This window comes from Oncorhynchus masou, chromosome 5, assembly GCF_036934945.1.
Source record: "Oncorhynchus masou masou isolate Uvic2021 chromosome 5, UVic_Omas_1.1, whole genome shotgun sequence".
NCBI classification, from domain to species: domain Eukaryota; kingdom Metazoa; phylum Chordata; class Actinopteri; order Salmoniformes; family Salmonidae; genus Oncorhynchus; species Oncorhynchus masou.
This window is the reverse complement of record NC_088216.1, coordinates 61692806-61711827: the sequence shown is the minus strand read 5'-3', so window position 1 is coordinate 61711827 and position 19022 is coordinate 61692806. Positions and strand designations below refer to the sequence as shown.

At 43.0% G+C, this 19022-nt stretch overlaps 1 protein-coding gene across 1 annotated transcript in view; it reads right to left on the bottom strand.

Annotated features, from left to right (window-relative positions):
• Nucleotides 1-11709: 11709 nt before the first annotated feature.
• LOC135540049 (solute carrier family 41 member 1) overlaps nucleotides 11710-19022 on the bottom strand; it is a 28658-nt gene continuing 21345 nt past the window's right edge. The window contains exons 6-11 of the mRNA XM_064966362.1: nucleotides 18522-18668; nucleotides 15900-16047; nucleotides 14372-14451; nucleotides 14118-14252; nucleotides 13851-13999; nucleotides 11710-13773 (exon numbers count right to left, since the gene is read on the bottom strand). Of these exons, the coding sequence (XP_064822434.1) occupies nucleotides 13588-13773; nucleotides 13851-13999; nucleotides 14118-14252; nucleotides 14372-14451; nucleotides 15900-16047; nucleotides 18522-18668 (845 nt within the window). The 3' untranslated portion in view covers nucleotides 11710-13587. The remainder of the gene's footprint in view (nucleotides 13774-13850; nucleotides 14000-14117; nucleotides 14253-14371; nucleotides 14452-15899; nucleotides 16048-18521; nucleotides 18669-19022) is intronic.

The window sequence follows — 19022 nt, the reverse complement described above, 5'->3', positions numbered from 1 at the left end:
GCTCTCCTAGCAGGGGTGGAAAGAGTACTGAAATAGTTACTTGAGTTACTTTTAAAATAAAAACATTGACCTTGATAATTAGCTAATTTAACTCAGGTTACCTGAATGTTGTTACATATGATATTTTCCATACATTAAATTGAAAAAGGAAGCGAGGAAATTAATGATGGGATTTGATTAATGCCCGGGCAATTAAGGGAACCGTGTTAGTGTTGATTGCATTGGATTTGAAACCGGGCTGCCTCCAGGGCATGAGCTGGAGGCCTACAGCAAAGTCGGCTCAAAGCAAAGGGGATGTAAATTAAGCACGTAGAGGAGCCTAATGAGTACGATTCTGTAGCACGAGCTGGATACCAACCAGCACTCTACCCTGCACCTTAGAGGCTGCTGCCCTATTACAAAAATATAAATGCTTCATGCAACATTTTCAAAGATTTTACTACGTTACAGTTAATAGAAGGAAATCAGTCAATTGGAATAAATTAATTAGGCCCAAATCTATGGATTTCACTTGACTGGGCAGGGGTGCAGCCATGAGTGGGCCTTGTTGGGCATAGGCTCATCCACTGGGGAGCCAGGTCCAGCCAATAAGAATACATTTTTCACCACAAAATGGTTACGCAGTCGCCTCAGACGACTCCGCAGGTGAAGAAGCCGGATATGGAGGTCCTGGGCTGGTGTGGTTTGCGGTTAAGAGACCGGTAGAACGTACTGCTAAATTCTCTAAAATGACGTTGAAGGCAGATTAGGGTAGAGAAATGAACATTCAATTCCCTGGCAGTCAGCATGCCAATTGCCCAGTCCCTCAACTTTACATGTTGAGTTCATATTTTTGTTCAGTGTAAATTCAATAGGCCCTAATCATGGATTTCACATGACTGAAAATACAAATGTGCATCTGTTGGTCACAGATACCTTAAAAAAGGTAGGGGTGTGGATCAGAAAACCAGTCAGTATCTGGTGTGACCACCATTTTCCTCATGCAGCATAACACATCTCCTTCGCATAGAGTTGATCAGGATGTTGATTGTGGCCTGTGGAATGTTGTCCCTCTCCTCTTCAATGGCTATGCGAAGTTGTTGGACATTGGCGGGAACTGGAGCATGCTATCGTATACGTCAACCCAGAGCATCCCATACATGCTCAATGGGTGACATGTCTGGTGAGTATGCAGGCCATGAAAGAACTGGGACATCTTCAGCTTCCAGGAATTCTGTACCGAGCCTTGAGGCCGTGCATTCTCATGCTAAAACATAAGGTGATGGCGGCACGACTATGGGCCTCAGGATCTCATCACGGTATCTCTGTGCATTCAAATTGACATTGATCAAATGCAATTGTGTTCGTTGTCCGCTTATGCCGGCCGATACCATAACCCAATCTCCAGCATGGGGCACTCTGTTCACAACGCTGACATCAGCAAACCACCAACACACACAACGCCAGCATATAGAGAAATGAGCATTACATTATCTGGTAAATACGCTGGTAGGCATTCCAGCAGTCAGCATGCCAAATGCATGCTCCCTCAAAACTTGAGACATTTGTGGCATTGTGTGACAAAACTAAACATTTTAGTGGCCTTTTATTGTCCCCAGTATAAGGTGCACCTGTGTAATGATCATGCTGTTTAATGACCTTGATATGTCACACCTGTCTGGTGGATGGATTATTTTATCAAATGAGAATTGCTCACTAACAGGGATGTAAACAAATGTGTACACACCATTTTAGAGAAATAATCTTTTTGTGGGTATGGAACATTTCTGGGATCTTTCAGTTCATGAAACATGAGACCAACACTTTACATGTTGCGTTTATATTTTTATTCAGTGTAATTAGTCATTGAACACTAGCCACTTTAATAATGTTTACATACTGTTTTACCCACTTTATATGTATACACTGTATTGTAGTCATGGTTCATCCTAAATACAGTTGAAGTCGGAAGTTTACATACATTTAGGTTGGAGTCGTTAAAACTCGTTTTTCAACCACCCTGCAAATTTATTGTTAACACACTATAGTTTGGGCAAGTCGGTTAGGACATCTACATTGTGCATGACACAAGTCATTTTTACAACAATTGTTTACATACAGATTATTTCGCATATAATTCACTGTATCACAATTCCAGTGGGTCAGAAGTTTACATACATTAAGTTGATTGTGCCTTTAAACAACTTGAAAAATTCCCGAAAATTATGTCATGGCTTTAGAAGCTTCTGATAGGCTAATTGACATCATTTGAGTCAGTTGGACGTATACCTGTGGATGTATTTTAAGGCCTACCTTCAAACTCTGTGCCTCTTTGCTTGACATCATGGGAAAATCAAAAGAAATCCGCCAAGACTTCAGAAAAAAATTGTAGACCTCCACAAGTCTGGTTCATCCTTGGGAGCAATTTCCAAACGCCTGAAGGTGCCACATTCATTGGTACAAACAATAGTACGCAATTATAAACACCATGGGACCACGCAGCCGTCATACCGCTCAGGAATGAGACGTGTTCTGTCTTCTAGAGATTAATGTACTTTGGTGCAAAAAGTGCAAATCAATCCCAGAACAACAGCAAAGGACCTTGTGAAGATGCTGGAGGAAACGGGTACAAAAGTATCTATATCCACAGTAAAACAAGTCCTATATCAACCTAACCTGAAAGGCCGCTCAGCAATGAAGAAGCCACTGCTCCAAAACCGCCATAAGACAGCCAGACTGCAGTTTGCAAATGTACATTGTGACAAAGATTGTACTTTTTGGAGAAATGCCCTCTGGTCTGATGAAACAAAAGTAGAACTGTTTGGCCTTAATGACCATTGTTATGTTTGGAGAAAAAGGGGGAGGCTTGCAAACCGAAGAACACCATGCCAACCGTGAAGCACGGGGGTGGCAGCATCATGTTGTGGGGGTGTTTTTCTGCAGGAGGGACTGGTGCACTTCACAAAATAGATGGCATCAGGAGGTAGGAAAATTATGTGGATATATTGAAGCAACATCTCTCACATATTGGCAGCCTCTCTCACGTTATTGTTTTAAACCAGGCAATGAGTGACAATGGCTATATTTTCACATCCAGTAGGGTCCCGTCTACCTTCAATGTGTACCAAGATTCTCTGATTTCTTTAACTAATTCCTCAGTGACAATCTCTCTCATGAGTGATGTCATTTGAATATCATGTGACGTGTATGAGGCATTGTGGGGCATGGGGCTAAACACCGTGGCAAGTTCCTTGTCTTTCAGAGTATATACCATCATAGACAGAAAACGTCTACTGCCCTCTTGGCACTAACGCGTCCAATGTCCCCCTCAGTGGTTGCTGGTTTGAAATAAGGAACTCAATGATGTCCACAATCGCCGACAAATACATGTGATTTCTTTCCAGCTGCCCATCATTAACAAGTGTTGACACCAATATTCCCAAGCACTTCAAACTAGGTTTTTCTTTCCGCAGTGCATTTCAAACGGTCCTTGCTTGATGCGTGCCTAGTAAATCCTTTGGTACTATCAATAGAATTCTTCCAGTTAGAATACCATCTTGGGTGAAGGCCTTGTCTGCATTATCATTGGACCCAACACAGAACTTACCACATGTGAAACGAAATGCAGCATATGCAGTATCTGAGTATTACTGCCACTTTCTTCCTATGAAGCATTTTCTATTAAATGAGTGTTTTTGGACAGAACCTGCGGCTAGGGTATGATTCTAGGCTAACCTGGGCTGGCTCCTCTGTTCCAAGATAATCAGGAACAGTCAGAGGTGGAGGCTACTGTGAGCCATTATGGCGGTGTTTGTAAAAGGATGGGTAGGCTCTGCACACAGAACTAGCTGGAGCTCGGCAGAATTATCACTGTTGGGCTTTGCAGTGGCCTCAGTGGTTTGCTGCTGCTGCTCATTGCACTCCTTCTCCTTTGTTTGGGTACTTTGGCAAAGCCAATTTCTGATATCCATCGTGGCAGATTAGCTGATTCGAGCTCGCTAAATAGTCTGAGGCTAATACCAATAAAACGTTTTACAGCTATAGCTAAGAGGGAAGCAGCTTCAACTGTAAACAGGTGCTTAAGAACAGCCCTTATGGCCTCCCGGGTGACACAGTGGTCTAAGGCACTGCATCGCAGTGCTAGCTGTGCTACCAGAGACTCTGGGTTCGAGCCCAGGCTCTGTCGCAGCTGGCCGTGACCGGGAGGCCCATGGGGCAGCGCACAATCGGCCTAGCGTCGTCCGGGTTAGGGAGGGCTTGGCCGGCAGGGCTTGTCTCATCGCGCACTAGCGACCCCTGTGGCGGGCCGGGTGCAGTGCACGCTGACCAGGTCGCTAGGTGTACAGTGTTTCCTCCGAACATTGGTGCGGCTGGCTTCCGGGTTGGATGCACGCTGTGTTAAGAAGCAGTGCGGCTAGGTTGTGTTTCGGAGGACGCATGGCTCTCAACCTTTTCCTCTCCTGAGTCCGTACGGGAGTTGTAAGCGATGAGACAAGACAGTAACAACTAACAAGTGGATTCCACGAAATTGTGGAGAAAAAAGGGGGTAAAAAAAAGAACAGCCCTTAGGCTTGTTATATAAAACATACTAGACATGTAAATAAAGCAGAGCGTTTGTGGTATATTGGCCATATACCACAGCTAAGGGCTGTTCATATGAACAATGCAACATGGAGTGCCTGGATTCAGCCCTTAGCTGTGGTATATTGACCATATACCACAAACCCTGAGGTGCCTTATTGCTATTATAAACTGGTTACCAACTTAAATAGAACAGTAAACAAGTATTTTGATTCATACCCGTGGTGTCTGATACAGTAAACACATGGCTCAAATGCTGTTTCAGCCACTCAGCATCCAGGACCCAAACTACCCGGTTTTTAATCTGTATTACACAGAAGCTTTAGCCATTACTCTATTCTGTTGTGTTTGTTACCAACATGGCACTTATCATACAGACACATTTATATACTTATACTTATATTGGACAAGAAGGATTAGCTATGCAAATCACTGAATGTTTTGGTTTTTCTGTGTTCTTGGTCAGACTTGACATGTTTTGCCAGTCTAGTTCATAGCTTTATAGAGGAGCACACCGCTAGTGTGTGTATTGTATTATTCTGATTGACATTAGACACTGCTTACTCAACATCAGGTGCAGTAATTCGTTTATACTCTTTATTCATTATTTATCTCATGGAGACGACAAGTTTTTACATGAGGGACCTAAATGTAATATATTGTTGTAATTATTGTGGAATTACATTCCTAAATAAACATATTAAATGTGTATGGTGCTCTAGGCTAGGTCATTTCTTTCACTTTTCAAATCCATAACTACTAAAATAACAAAAAAAACAGTTGTCTTCCAAGATTCAGTGTTGAGCTGATACATTGCACTGAGACAGTTGTATCTCTGATAAAAGAACCAGGACTCAGTGTGTGTTTGGTTGTGAACCAGATGACAGCACCAAACATGTGTGTGTGTGTATCAGAGAGCGAGCTACTCCCCTCTATCACAAGGACACTCAATAACCCATGTCATACATAACATTGCATCTTCAGAAAGGCATAACACACACACACAAAGACAGAGGGACTCACAGAAGACCATAGGATTACTGAAGAGTGGTACGAAATGATATAGTCCTTTAATTCCAGCCATTTAGAAAGTCCTGCAGAGAGAGAACCCCACTACAGTCATGGGGTTACAGAGAGAGAGAGTGGAGGTATGTGTGTGTTTGTGTGTGTATATCTGTATGCATGTACAGTATGTATGGTGTGTGTGTGTGTTATGCCTTTCTGAAGATACAGTGTAGTGTATCACATGGGTATGGGTTATGGGGAAGGTTGATCCGTCCGTTATACTTTCTAAACCTCGGTGTCGTCCCACCACTGAGTCTGTTCCTAACCCGACCCAGAGTTGCCCTAGTCAGCGCCTTCTATTTACAATATCCATCTATTCATTTATGTTCTAAATAGAAGATTCTGGCCCCAGTGATTCCCAAACACTGCAGCCTTTACAGCCATGCAGCCTCTCTCTTACTTAGACTGCTCATTCACTCATCAAATCAACAACATCGAATCAACATACATCAGTTATTATTCAAAGCTAATTAAAGAGATGCTACTCTGTGGTGAGCCTGGCTCCTGATTTGTTACTATGTCTTGAGCTTGGCTCTTGATTGGTTAAGGCCACCTATGTTTGGGCCCCTGCCCTCAGTAAGGTTCATGAGATATTAGGCACCACGCTGTTCTGTTCGTTAACTTAGCCGCTAATCTACCGCGGTTAGCGCTGAAGCTCTACTGGCCCGGGGCAAGAAAAAATAATTAACAAAAAAAAGAAAAGAAAATGTGATAAACAATTACAAAAACGGCGAACTGAGACAAAAGGAAATTAAAAATAAACACCTTATTTATAGAATAAATATAGTATGTACAATTTGCTTTGTGTGCATCTAAAAATAAATAGACAAAGCATTCCTTCCCCTGAAGAAGTATTCACAACCTCGGACGCTGGCACAGGTTCACTAACATCCAGGCTTCTGCTTCAAGAATCCAGAGGACTTTCTAGAATAGAATCTTGGATACAGCTTCTAGAATCCAGAGGGAATAGATTATATAATCAAGGATACAGGTTTTAGAATCCAGAGGAAAGGTTCTACAATAGAATCTTGGGATACATTTTCTAGTATTCAGAAGGTATAGATTCTACAACCAAAGATAAAGGTTTTAGAATACCCAGGTTCTAGAAAAAAGAAGATACAAATTCTAGAATCTAGAAAACACAGGTCCTAGATCAGAATCTTGGATACAGGTTCTAGAATCTAGATGAAGGGAATGGTGAACAGAGAGGCGATCAGCACAGAGGCGATCAGCAACATGACATGTTGCACTGTCTCATATTCACACATATGACAATCTCTCCATCTGGTGTCTATGTGTATACTACAGTACTTTCCACACAGTGACACTATAATCCACTGGGGCTGCCTCAATTATAGACATGACGTAATCATTATCTATGACCAACACACAAGATGACAGAAGAATTAGGAAAAATAATCAAGTTAAAGAAAAATCTAACAGACTCAACTTCTACTTTGTAAAATGGGTCACAAACCTAAGCAGGAAAAACATATAATTTTAAAGAGAAGGAAACTTAATTCATAACACACATGTTTTGCATATTCATATTATGTGCCCTGCACATGCATTCTGCTGGCCCCTTAAAATCATAGAAATCTAACAAGCACCTGATAAGGAAACATCAGATGATAACACATGCATTTCACCATCAAGCTGGGCTCTGCTGCGTAGAGAATTAGTGTCTATACTGACAGTCGGTAGATGAGGGTTGGATAAGAGACCATTTTGAAGCATGGCGTCTACCTGTCAGATATTGTAGGTCAGCTGCACATTGTGTGTGACGTTGTGTGTTGTACCATGATAAAGAGAAAGGGAGAGAGAGAGACATGACATTTTGTTACATGATATCCCTAACAGAGAGATCGAGAGAGAGAGACATAACATTTTGTTACACGATATCCCTAACAGAGAGAGAGAGACATGACATTTTGTTACACGATATCCCTAACAGAGAGAGAGAGACATGACATTTTGTTACACGATATCCCTAACAGAGAGAGAGAGACATGACATTTTGTTACACGATATCCCTAACAGAGACATGACATTTTGTTACACGATATCCCTAACAGAGAGAGAGAGACATGACATTTTGTTACACGATATCCCTAACAGAGAGAGAGAGACATGACATTTTGTTACACAATATCCCTAACAGAGAGAGAGAGACATGACATTTTGTTACACGATATCCCTAACAGAGAGATCGAGAGAGAGACATGACATTTTGTTACATGATATCCCTAACAGAGAGATCGAGAGAGAGAGAGAGAGAGAGGGACATGACATTTTGTTACATGATATCCCTAACAGAGAGAGAGAGAGAGAGAGACATGACATTTTGTTACATGATATCCATAATGGTGGGTATATTGGCTTGACAAATCATCCTTCAACAAACTTCAATTTTTGATAACGTTCATCTCACATCAGTTGACATCCTGTCTTTCCTCACTAACCACTGAAGCCCAGTTAAGTCGTCCAATCAGAACACACCAAACAAGTAAAGCCATCCTTTTTACAGATTCTCCTAATTTCTTGCGCTGGAAAACATGTCATACAATTTGGAGAGCAGATTTCACCTAGAAAGGCCTCTTTCTCAATAAGAGCTGTCTCTACCCTCTCTGGTCTCTCTCTGGCCTCCCAGTAAGGCCACTCTAACCTCGGTGAACCCTATGTGTGCATGGCCGCAGGAAGATGTTTTCGGCTGGGGGTGCTTGTTGACAGGGGGAGGAGGGAACGAATACACATTAACATTTTTTTAAATATTATTTTCGTTTTCTCAGATTTATCAGGGGGTGCTGCAGCACCCTCAGCACCCCTACTGCAACCATGTTTGTGCATAACCGTCATCCTGCCAGAAACTTCGGCAGGCCGGACAAACATAGAGACAGAAATTTGGGCTCAGTGTTTGTGTGCAAAAAAAGTAAACAAAGAAACAACAATCTAATTTAAGACATTTCACTATCATAGCCCTTTGGGGGGATTTAGGGGAGAACAAGGAAGTTTTGACACTTAGTTGTGGGGCGCTGCTGCCCCAGGGACCACTAAGGACAGGGTTGGCAAGAACTGGGCTGACTTTAATTCAAGAAACAACCCTCCAACTGAGTGTGAAACATGATTGTGTATATAGAGGTTCCTGGCACCTGACCATACGACCTGGCACCACGTTAGTGACCTCTGTCCACAGAATAGTTTAAAGTTGCCTCTCACTGCTGATATATGGTTAGGTATGTTTTCATCTCTCCCAAATGGTTCAGGTTAGGATTTGGGAAGGGTAAGCTGATCCAAGATCTGTGCTTAAAAAGCAACTTCTACCCAGAGATGTTAACACTTCCTGTTTCTGTTCAGGTTAGTGTTCAGATGTCTACTGACTGGGATGGAAGGTTGTTACCTAAGTGGATTCAGGTCATTCTGATCCGGGTCCCTGTGCAGCATACCCCACTGAATCACTACTCTAAAGGCAAGGCAAATTGGGATGGTCATTTAAGGCCCTGTGCACTCCCCTTCATCAAACATTTTTCACATAGGCACCGATTCCGACTTAGGAAATGAATGCCTTTGATACGCAATTCTCAGTAGTTGGTATTCAGACTTACCTTATGCAGGTGCGAAACGGGCTTTGCAGACGTGGTTCCCTTGAGCATGCTGAATACGTTTAATTAAACTGCTAAAAACCCTAAAGCTAGTTGGCCAACAGATTTTCTTGTGCTGTTTTCAATCAATACGGTTTTCAGTACATTTGTCTTAAGACATCCCTTAAATACGGGGTATTTGAAATTTGAATTTTGTCAACCAACTCATTAGAATACATTGGTTCAGAATAAAGGGATCAGTGAAAGAAAGCCATCTAAATACACTCCCTGTCAAAGGTTTAAGAACACATACTCATCCAAGGGTTTTTCTTTATTTTACTATTTTCTACACTGTAGAATAATAGTGAAGACATCAAAACTATGAAATAACACATATGGAATCATGTAGTAACCAAAAAAGTGTTACACAAATCAAAATATATTTTATATCGGAGATTCTTCAAAAAGCCACCCTTTGACTTGATGACAGCTTTGCACACTCTTGGCATTCTCTCAACCAGCTTCTCCTGGAATGCTTTTCCAACAGTCTTGAAGGAGTTCTCACATATGCTGAGCACTTGTTGGATGCTTTTCTTTCACGTGGTCCAACTCATCCAAAACCATCTCAATTTGGTTGAGGTCGGTGGATTGTGGAGACCAGGTCATCTGATTCAGCACTCCATCACTCTTCTTTTTGGTCAAATAGCTCTTACACAGCATGGAGGTGTGTGTTGGGTCGTTGTCCTGTTGAAAAACAAATGATAGTCCCACTAAGCCCAAACCAGATGGGATGGTGTTTCGCTGCAGAATGCTGTGGTGGCCATGCTGGTTAAGTGTGCCTTGAATTCTAAATAAATCACAGAAAGTGTCAACAGTAAAGCACCCCCACACCATAACACCTCCTCCTCCAAGCTTTACGGTGGGAAAAACACATGCGGAGATCATCTGTTCACCCACACCACGTCTCACAAAGACACGGTGGTTGTAACCAAAAATCTCCAATTTGGACGCATCAGACCAAAGGATAGATTTCCATTGGTCTAATGTCCATTGCTCGTGTTTCCTGGCCCAAGCAAGTCTCTTCTTATTATTGGTGTCCTTAAGTAGTGGTTTCTTTGCAGCAATTCAACCATGAAGGCCTGATTCACACACCTCTGAACAGTTGATGTTGACATGTGTCTGTTACTTGAGCTCTGTGAAGCATTTATTTGGGCTGCAATTTCTGAGGCTGGTAACTATAATGAACCTATCTTCTGCAGCAGAGGTAACTTTGGGGCTTCCATTCCTGTGGCGGTCCTCATGAGAGCCAGTTTCATCATAGCTCTTGATGGTTTTTGAGACTGCATTTAAAGAAATTTTTAAAGTTCTTACATTTTCCTTGTTGACTGACATTCATGTCTTAAAGTAATGATGGAATGTTGTTTCTCTTTGCTTATTTGAGTTGTTCTTGCCATAATATGGACTTGGTCTTTTACCAAATAGGGATATCTTCTGTATACCACCCCTACCTTGTCACAACACAATTGATTGGCTAAAATGCATTAAGAAGGAAATCAATTCCACAAATTAACTTTGAAGAAGGTACACCTGTTAATTGAAATGTATTCCAGGTGACTACCTCATGAAGCTGGTTGAGAGAATGCCAAGAGTGTGCAAAGCTGTCATCAAGGCAAAGGGTGGCTATCTGAAGAATCTCAAATCTCAAATATGTTTTGTTTAACACTTTTTTGGTAACTACATGATTCCATATGTGTTATTTCCTAGTTGTGATGTCTTCACTATTATTCTACAAAGTAGAAAATAGTAAAAATAAAGAAAAACCATTGAACAAGTAGGTCTTCTAAAACGTTTGACCGGAAGTGTATATGCATATTTGTCTCCTTTTCAGCACCAACTGATAGATTTAGAAATACTGTGATTGTGTAGATTATTTGGGCACATTTTAGGGTTAGGAAAGTATGTATGAATCATAAGGAATAAAATGGTTTGGAGAGCCTTTACACACTAAACATATTGATGAATCAAAAATACAGTAGTTTAATTTATCCTGAATCAAGTACAATCCATTAAATATTGGAAGGTGGCCTCCCGAGTGGCATAGTGGTCTAAGGCAGTGCATCGCGATTCTAGCTGTGCCACTAGAGATCCTGGGTCGAGTCCAGGCTCTGTCGCAGCCGGCCGTGACCGGGACAATTGGCCCAGCATCTTCCGGGCTAAGGGAGGGTTTGGCCGGCAGGGATGTTCTTGTCCCATCGCACTCTAGCGACTCCTGTAGCGGGCAGGGAGCAATGCCCGCTGACACGGTCGCCATGTGTACGGTGTTTCCTATGACACATTGGTGCGGCTGGATTCTGGGTTAAGCGGGCATTGTGTCAAGGGTTGGCTTGTGTTTCGGGGGACGCACAGCTCTCAACCTTCGCCTCTCCCGAGTCCGTACGGGAGTTGCAGCAATGGGACAAGACTGTAACTATCAATTGGATATCACAAAGTTGGGGAGAAAAAGGGGTAACATAAAAATAAATAAATCATTTAATAACAAATATTGGAACTGTATGACAATGGTCAAACTGCTACGTGTGGTCCGAGTTCCATAATGATTCAAATAGGCTACATGTCCCTAAATATTGGACAGCATTGACCTAATATGATCCAGTAATGCTAGCGACCCTCAGGAACAACTTCACGGATGTGACAGAGGAAAGAAAGGTAAACGGAATGGAATGATGCAAAGGGTAAGGTACAAATTGAAGAACTAACACTAAAGTGACAGTTATAAATGTATGTGGGTATTACTGATGGGGGCTCCCGATAGTGGCTAATATTTAACATGATACAAATTGTAAAATAAAATGGAGAAAAGCCAGGGCATATAATTAAAATATTTTAAAGCGCTTATATCAACTGGGCAGGTTCAGCCCTACAGAAGCCTAAAGCTTGGGTCTCCAAATTTCATCTACGCAAATTATGAGGGCACTGTCACGACTCCCGCCGAAGTCGGTCCCTCTCCTTATTTGGGCGGCGTTCAGCGGTCGACGCCACCGGCCTTCTAGCCATCGCCGATCCACTTTTCATTTTCCATTTGTTTTGTCTTTGTTTTACACACCTGGTTTCAATTCCCCAGTTACATGTTCATTATTTAACCCTCTGTTTTCCCCATGTTTTTTGTGCGTGATTGTTTTATGTATGTTCAGTACGTTATTGTGGGCTCGGTATTACGAATATTTGAGTAAAGTTACTTGTGTTACTCATCTCTGCTGTCCTGCGCCTGACTCCTCTGCACCCGCTACACCCAGACCATTACAGGCACACAATACAACTGTGGAATAACAGCACATCTATTTATAGCCTAATTCACAGTGGAAAAGGGGCCACAATACATGTCATGTTGATATGATTTTCAGTTTGGTTTCATATTCGTCTCCACGGATCATAAGGAAAAATCATCTAAAACAATTGCTGTGTGTATTTACAATCCCCTTCTCCAAATGGATTACTCATTTATCTAGCTCTTATCAACCACTCTTATCAATTTACAATTTATAGTTATTGGAGAAAGCTGTTATTTCTATTGGAAAAAAGAAAGTAGACGCTTTTTCCACTTGGAACCGGTAGGTTCGCTCAATCTTACTCCTGGTTTCCTCGCGCGTAAAGGTGGTGGAATGAAGTCAAGGTCAGAATACAGTGTAGACACACCTCCACCACACCTTCATTTCTTAGATCTCCACCCTGAATGAATAGCGGGTGAATATAATGCTATTCTCATGCTTAAATTCAAGGTCAGAATACGCGTACAGAGAAAAGTGCATAAAAAGGGAATTCACTTCCATTTACAGGCGCTTAACTCGGATCGGAATCGGCACCTTATCTCATCATTAATTAATCTCTTTATATATTTATATATATAGCACTTGGTGATAAAGCATTCTAGGCTTGTGTGAGTTTTTTTGCTGTCTGTCTTCCCAAGTCTTTAAAATATATCTCATCTTTACAAATGTGGCCAACGTGACTGGCCCAAGGGAGAATGTCCCCATTGAAAATAATGAGGATTAATCTGCCCAAAGATAAAACAGATATAGATTCATATCAAATTCACTATTACCAATAATAATCATAATCATTGTAGTAATAATAATAAAAAACAATAGTAGTAGAACTCTCTTATTTAGTCAAATAAAGAAAGAGTTGAGTAGTCTGAGATCCAGTGAGGGGAGGGGGGAGGAGGTTGGGGTCAAAGGGTCAGGGGTTAGGTCTGGGTCTGAAATTCATTCAGCTGTTCTGTGGTTCAGATGTCTAAATGGAGATACTGTACAGTTCCGTTGTTCAGGTTGTTTCCGGTGTTCTGGCGTTGATGCCGTGTATGTATGCTGTCCAGGTTTGTGTGTGTTCAGTCTCCCACGTCGGTGTCTCTGTCTCCAATGAGCCAGAGGACATGGAAGCAGAGGGCCAGGAAGCCGGTCCCCAACAGATCTCCCAGGGCCGTCAGGTAAGGAATAGAGAAGTTATCAGGGTTCATCCCCCTACTCCACATCCAGTGGACCATCCAGTCAGCCAGGTACAACAGGATCAACACCTAGAGACAGAGAGGGAGAGTTGTGAGGAGGGGGAGGGGTGTGCGCGAGAGTGAGTGGTGAGTGTGTGTGCGTGTACCTGCAGTAGAGCAGCTGCCATATAAAAGGCAATGAATGTGGATGTTAGAGTGGTGTGTCCTCCCTGCATGGAGTTGATAGTGTAGAGGAAGACCAGGTGACCTGGAGCGACCAGGAGGAAGAGCACCCGCGCCGAACGAGAGTTCACATCTGAGAGAGAGGGGCAAGAAAGACGTGTTTACATAATAACACTCAACAAACCAACATTTTGATTGCAATCTTGCATCAGTAAACATTTACCCTTAACATAAAACCAATCAATACTCACGTGAGCCAAAGAAAGAGGTGCAGGGAGTGGGGCATTTTCTGGGGTTGGGATCAGGCTCTCCCATTGGGATACCGTTCATGTGCAGATAGGTGGAGATTCTACTGGCCTGCACTGCAACCAGGTTACCTCCCACACCTGGCAGAGCACATCACAGTACATGTATGAGACAGACAGGCATAGTCTATGAGGGGTCTCGTATCAGTGGTTGTGTATGAGTGGTTATGTGCTGGGTATTTCAATGCCAGGAGTCTCACCGTTGATAACAGGAGTGAAGACAGCCATACCAGCAAAGTTGGGGTTGGACACAGTCTTATCTAGGATCAGACCCCCAACACTAAGGAGAGCACAGAGGAGGGGAGGTGAGACACAGGACAGACACGGGTGAGACAGAAGAGATGAGAGGTAGGTGAGACAGGTTAGAGAACAGTGACATAGATAAGAGGTGGGTGAGACAGTTAGAGAACAGAGACACAGATGAGAGGTGAAACAGGTTAGAGAACAGAGACACAGATGAGAGGTAGGTGAGACAAGTTGGAGAACAGAGACACAGATGAGAGGTAGGTGAGACAAGTTGGAGAACAGAGACACAGATGAGAGGTAGGTGAGACAAGTTAGAGAACAGATACACAGATGAGAGGTAGGTGAGACAGGTTTGAGAACAGATACAGAGATGAGAGGTAGGTGAGACAAGTTAGAGAACAGAGACACAGATGAGAGGTAGGTGAGACAAGTTAGAGAACAGATACACAGATGAGAGGTAGGTGAGACAGGTTAGAGAACAGATACAGAGATGAGAGGTGAGACAGGTTAGAGAACAGATACACAGATGAGAGGTGGATGTGACAGGTTAGAGAACAGATACACAGATGAGAGGTGGGTGAGACAGGTTAGAGAACAGATACACAGATGAGAGGTAGGTGAGACAGGTTATAGAACAGTGACACAAATGAGAGGTGGATGAGACAGGTTAGAGAACAGTGACACAGATGAGAGGTGGGTGAGACAGGTTAGAGAACAGTGACATAGATGAGAGGTAGGTGAGACAGGTTAGAGAACAGATACACAGATGTGAGGTGGGTGAGACAAGTTAGAGAACAGATACACAGATGAGAGGTAGATGAGACAGGTTAGAGAACAGTGACACAGATGAGAGGTGGGTGAGACAGGTTAGAGAACAGTGACATAGATGAGAGGTGGGTGAGACAGGTTAGAGAACAGTGACATAGATGAGACAGGTTCGAGAACAGTGACACAGATGTGAGGTGGGTGAGACAGGTTAGAGAACAGAGACACCGATGTGAGGTGGGTGAGACAGGTTAGAGAACAGATACACAGATGAGAGGTGGGTGAGACAAGTTAGAGAACAGTGACATAGATTAGAGGTAGGTGAGACAGGTTAGAGAACAGATACACAGATGAGAGGTGGGTGAGACAGGTTAGAGAACAGTGACACAGATGAGAGGTGGATGAGACAGGTTAGAGAACAGTGACACAGATGAGAGGTGGATGAGACAGGTTAGAGAACAGTGACACAGATGAGAGGTGGGTGAGACAGGTTAGAGAACAGATACACAGATGTAAGGTGGGTGAGACAGGTTAGAGAACAGATACACAGATGTGAGGTGGGTGAGACAGGTTAGAGAACAGTGACACAGATGAGAGGTGGGTGAGACATGTTAGAGAACAGATACACAGATAAGAGGAAAGTTAGGGACAGAGAGAGGAGAGAAGGGGCGAGACACAAGACAGAGGTGAGAGAGTGGCTCAACATAGGTCTTGTACCTGCTGATTGCCATGGCGATGATGACAGGTTCCCAGCCTGAGTAGAGCACCTCTCTGGTGGACGGGATCCTCCGAGCGATCAGCACCCACAGAGGGGTCATTGCCACAAACACAGCACACACCAACGGGTTGGCATAGTCGTTAAACTCTATAAGAGAACACGCACACACACACAGGGGTTAACATCATCGCTATGCTATATAACACACACTTCATCAGCTCAATATAGAAACTCAGACTGGGTTTGAAAGGGAAATCGTGAGTGTTTCCATGTATTTATGTGTGGTCGTGGGGGCAATAAAAAACACATTATTCTGAATCACATGCCGCAGAGTGTGGTGATGAGCTAACACTAGACGGCATACAGTGAGGGGAAAAGTATTTGATCCCCTGCTGAGTTTTTACGTTTGCCCACTGACAAAGAAATGACCCGTCTATTATTATAATGGTAGGTTTATTTGAACAGTGAGAGACAGAATAACAACAAAAAATCCAGAAAAACACATGTCAAAAATGTTATAAATAGATTTGCATTTTAATGAGGGAAATAAGTATTTGACCCCTCTGCAAAACATGACTTGGTGGCAAAACCCTTGTTGGCAATCACAGAAGTTAGACGTTTCTTGTAGTTGGCCACCAGGTTTGCACACATCTCAGGAGGGATTTTGTCCCACTCCTCTTTGCAGATCTTTTCCAAGTCATTAAGGTTTCGAGGCTGACATTTGGCAACTCAAACCTTCAGCTCCCTCCACAGATTTTCTATGGGATTAAGGTCTGGAGACTGGCTAGGCCACTCCAGGACCTTAATGTGCTTCTTCTTGAGCCACTCCTTTGTTTCCTTGGCCGTGTGTTGTGGGTCATTGTCTTGCTGGAATATCCATCCACGACCCATTTCCAATGCCCAGGCTGAAGGAAGGAGGTTCTCACCAAAGATTTGACGGTACATAGCCCCGTCCATCGTCCCTTTGATGCGATGAAGTTGTCCTGTCCACTTAGCAGAAAAACACCCCCAAAGCATAATGTTTCCACCTCCATGTTTGACGGTGGGGATGGTGTTCTTGGGGTCATAGGCAGCATTCCTCCTCCAAACACGGTGAGTTGAGTTGATGCCAAAGAGCTCAATTTTGGTCTCATCTGACCACAACACTTTCACCCAGTTGTCCTCTGAATCATTCAGATGTTCATTTGCAAACTTCAGACGGGCATGTATATGTGCTTTCTTGAGCAGGGGGACCTTGCTGGTGCTGCAGGATTTCAGTCCTTCACGGTGTAGTGTGTTACCAATTGTTTTCTTGGTGACTATGGTCCCAGCTGCCTTGAGATCATTGACAAGATCCTCCCGTGTAGCTCTGGGCTGATTCCTCACTGTTCTCATGATCTTTGCAACTCCACGAGGTGAGATCTTGCATGGAGCCCCAGGCCGAGGGAGATTGACAGTTCTTTTGTGTTCTTTTCTTCCATTTGTGAATAATCGCACCAACTGTTGTCACCTTCTCACCAAGCTGCTTGGCGATGGTCTTGTAGCCCATTCCAGCCTTGTGTAGGTCTACAATCTTGTCCCTGACATCCTTGGAGAGCTCTTTGGTCTTGGCCATGGTGGAGAGTTTGGAATCTGATTGATTGCTTCTGTGGACAGGTGTCTTTTATACAGGTAACAAACTGAGATTAGGAGCACTCCCTTTAAGTGTGTGCTCCTAAATGGGATATATTATATTATTTATAATTTCTCAGTGTGTGCTCCTAATCTCAGCTCGTTACCTGTATAAAAGACACCTGGGAGCCAGAAATCTTTCTGATTGAGAGGGTGTCAAATACTTATTTCCCTCATTAAAATGCAAATCCATTTATAACATTTTTGACATGCGTTTTTCTGGATTTCTTTGTTGTTATTCTGTCTCTCACTGTTCAAATACAGCTACCATTACAATTATAGACTGATCATTTCTTTGTCAGTGGGCAAACGTACAAAATCAGCAGGGGATCAACTACTTTTTTCCCTCACTGTAGCTATGGGATCACACAGTCAGACATACATACATCCCCTACCACTGTGAGGTTAGTGGTGGAGCCAAACCTCAAGTAGGCCTATGTTAAAATAAGATCCTTACTTTAAGAGTCTAGCAGTTATTAAGGGGTGAGTTAAAGTGTTTCTAATGGGACTTTTACTACCACACTCACACCCTGGGGGGAGACAGATAGGTGTAAAGCCAGGGTGGGGAACTCCAGTCCTTGAGGGCCTGATTGGTGTCACACTTTTCCTCCATCCATAGCAAACACAGCTGATTAATCAAACTGCATTCTAAACTGAAGATCATGATTAGGTGATTATTGGAGTCAGGTGTGTTAGCTGGGGCAAAACTGTTACACCAATCAGGCCCTCGACGACTGGAGTTGCCCACCCCTGGTGTAACGTAAAGTGGGTGTTTGTGATGAGTGTGTTTGAGTGTGTGTGTATCTGTATCTCAAGCATAGCAATACTATGCACTATATATACATGTTCCATTTAATTCTGAGATCACAAGTGTGTGTTTGTGTGTCTGTGTTTGTATCTGTATCACAAGTGTGTGTGTGTGTTTCTGTATCTTTCGTGTGTGTATGTGTGTGTGTGTGTGTGTGTCGTACCTAGCTCCTTGTACAATCCTGTGCTGATGCCAGCCAGCAGAGAGAGGGTGATCAGGTCTCCCAGACTGGCAGCGATGGGCGTGGCCACGTTGTCAGGGTTGATGCCCACCTTCCTGGCTGCAATGATCACACCGATCATAATGATTCCTGCAGACAGAAAGAGGGTTCATAATGTTAAACTCACCAATCATAATGATCCCTGCAGACAGAAAGAGGGGCGTAATGTTAAACCCACCAATCATAATCAGTTTTATGGAATATTTAACATAAACTCAGCAAAAAAAGAAATGTCTCGTTTTCAGGACCCTGTCTTTCAAAGATAATTCGTAATAATCCAAATAACTTCACAGATCTTCATTGTAAAGGGTTTAAACACTGTTTCCCATGCTTGTTCAATGAACCACAAACAATTAATGAACATGCACCTGTGGAACGGTTGTTAAGACACTAACAGCTTACAGACGGAGGGCAATTAAGGTAACAGTTATGAAGACTTAGGAC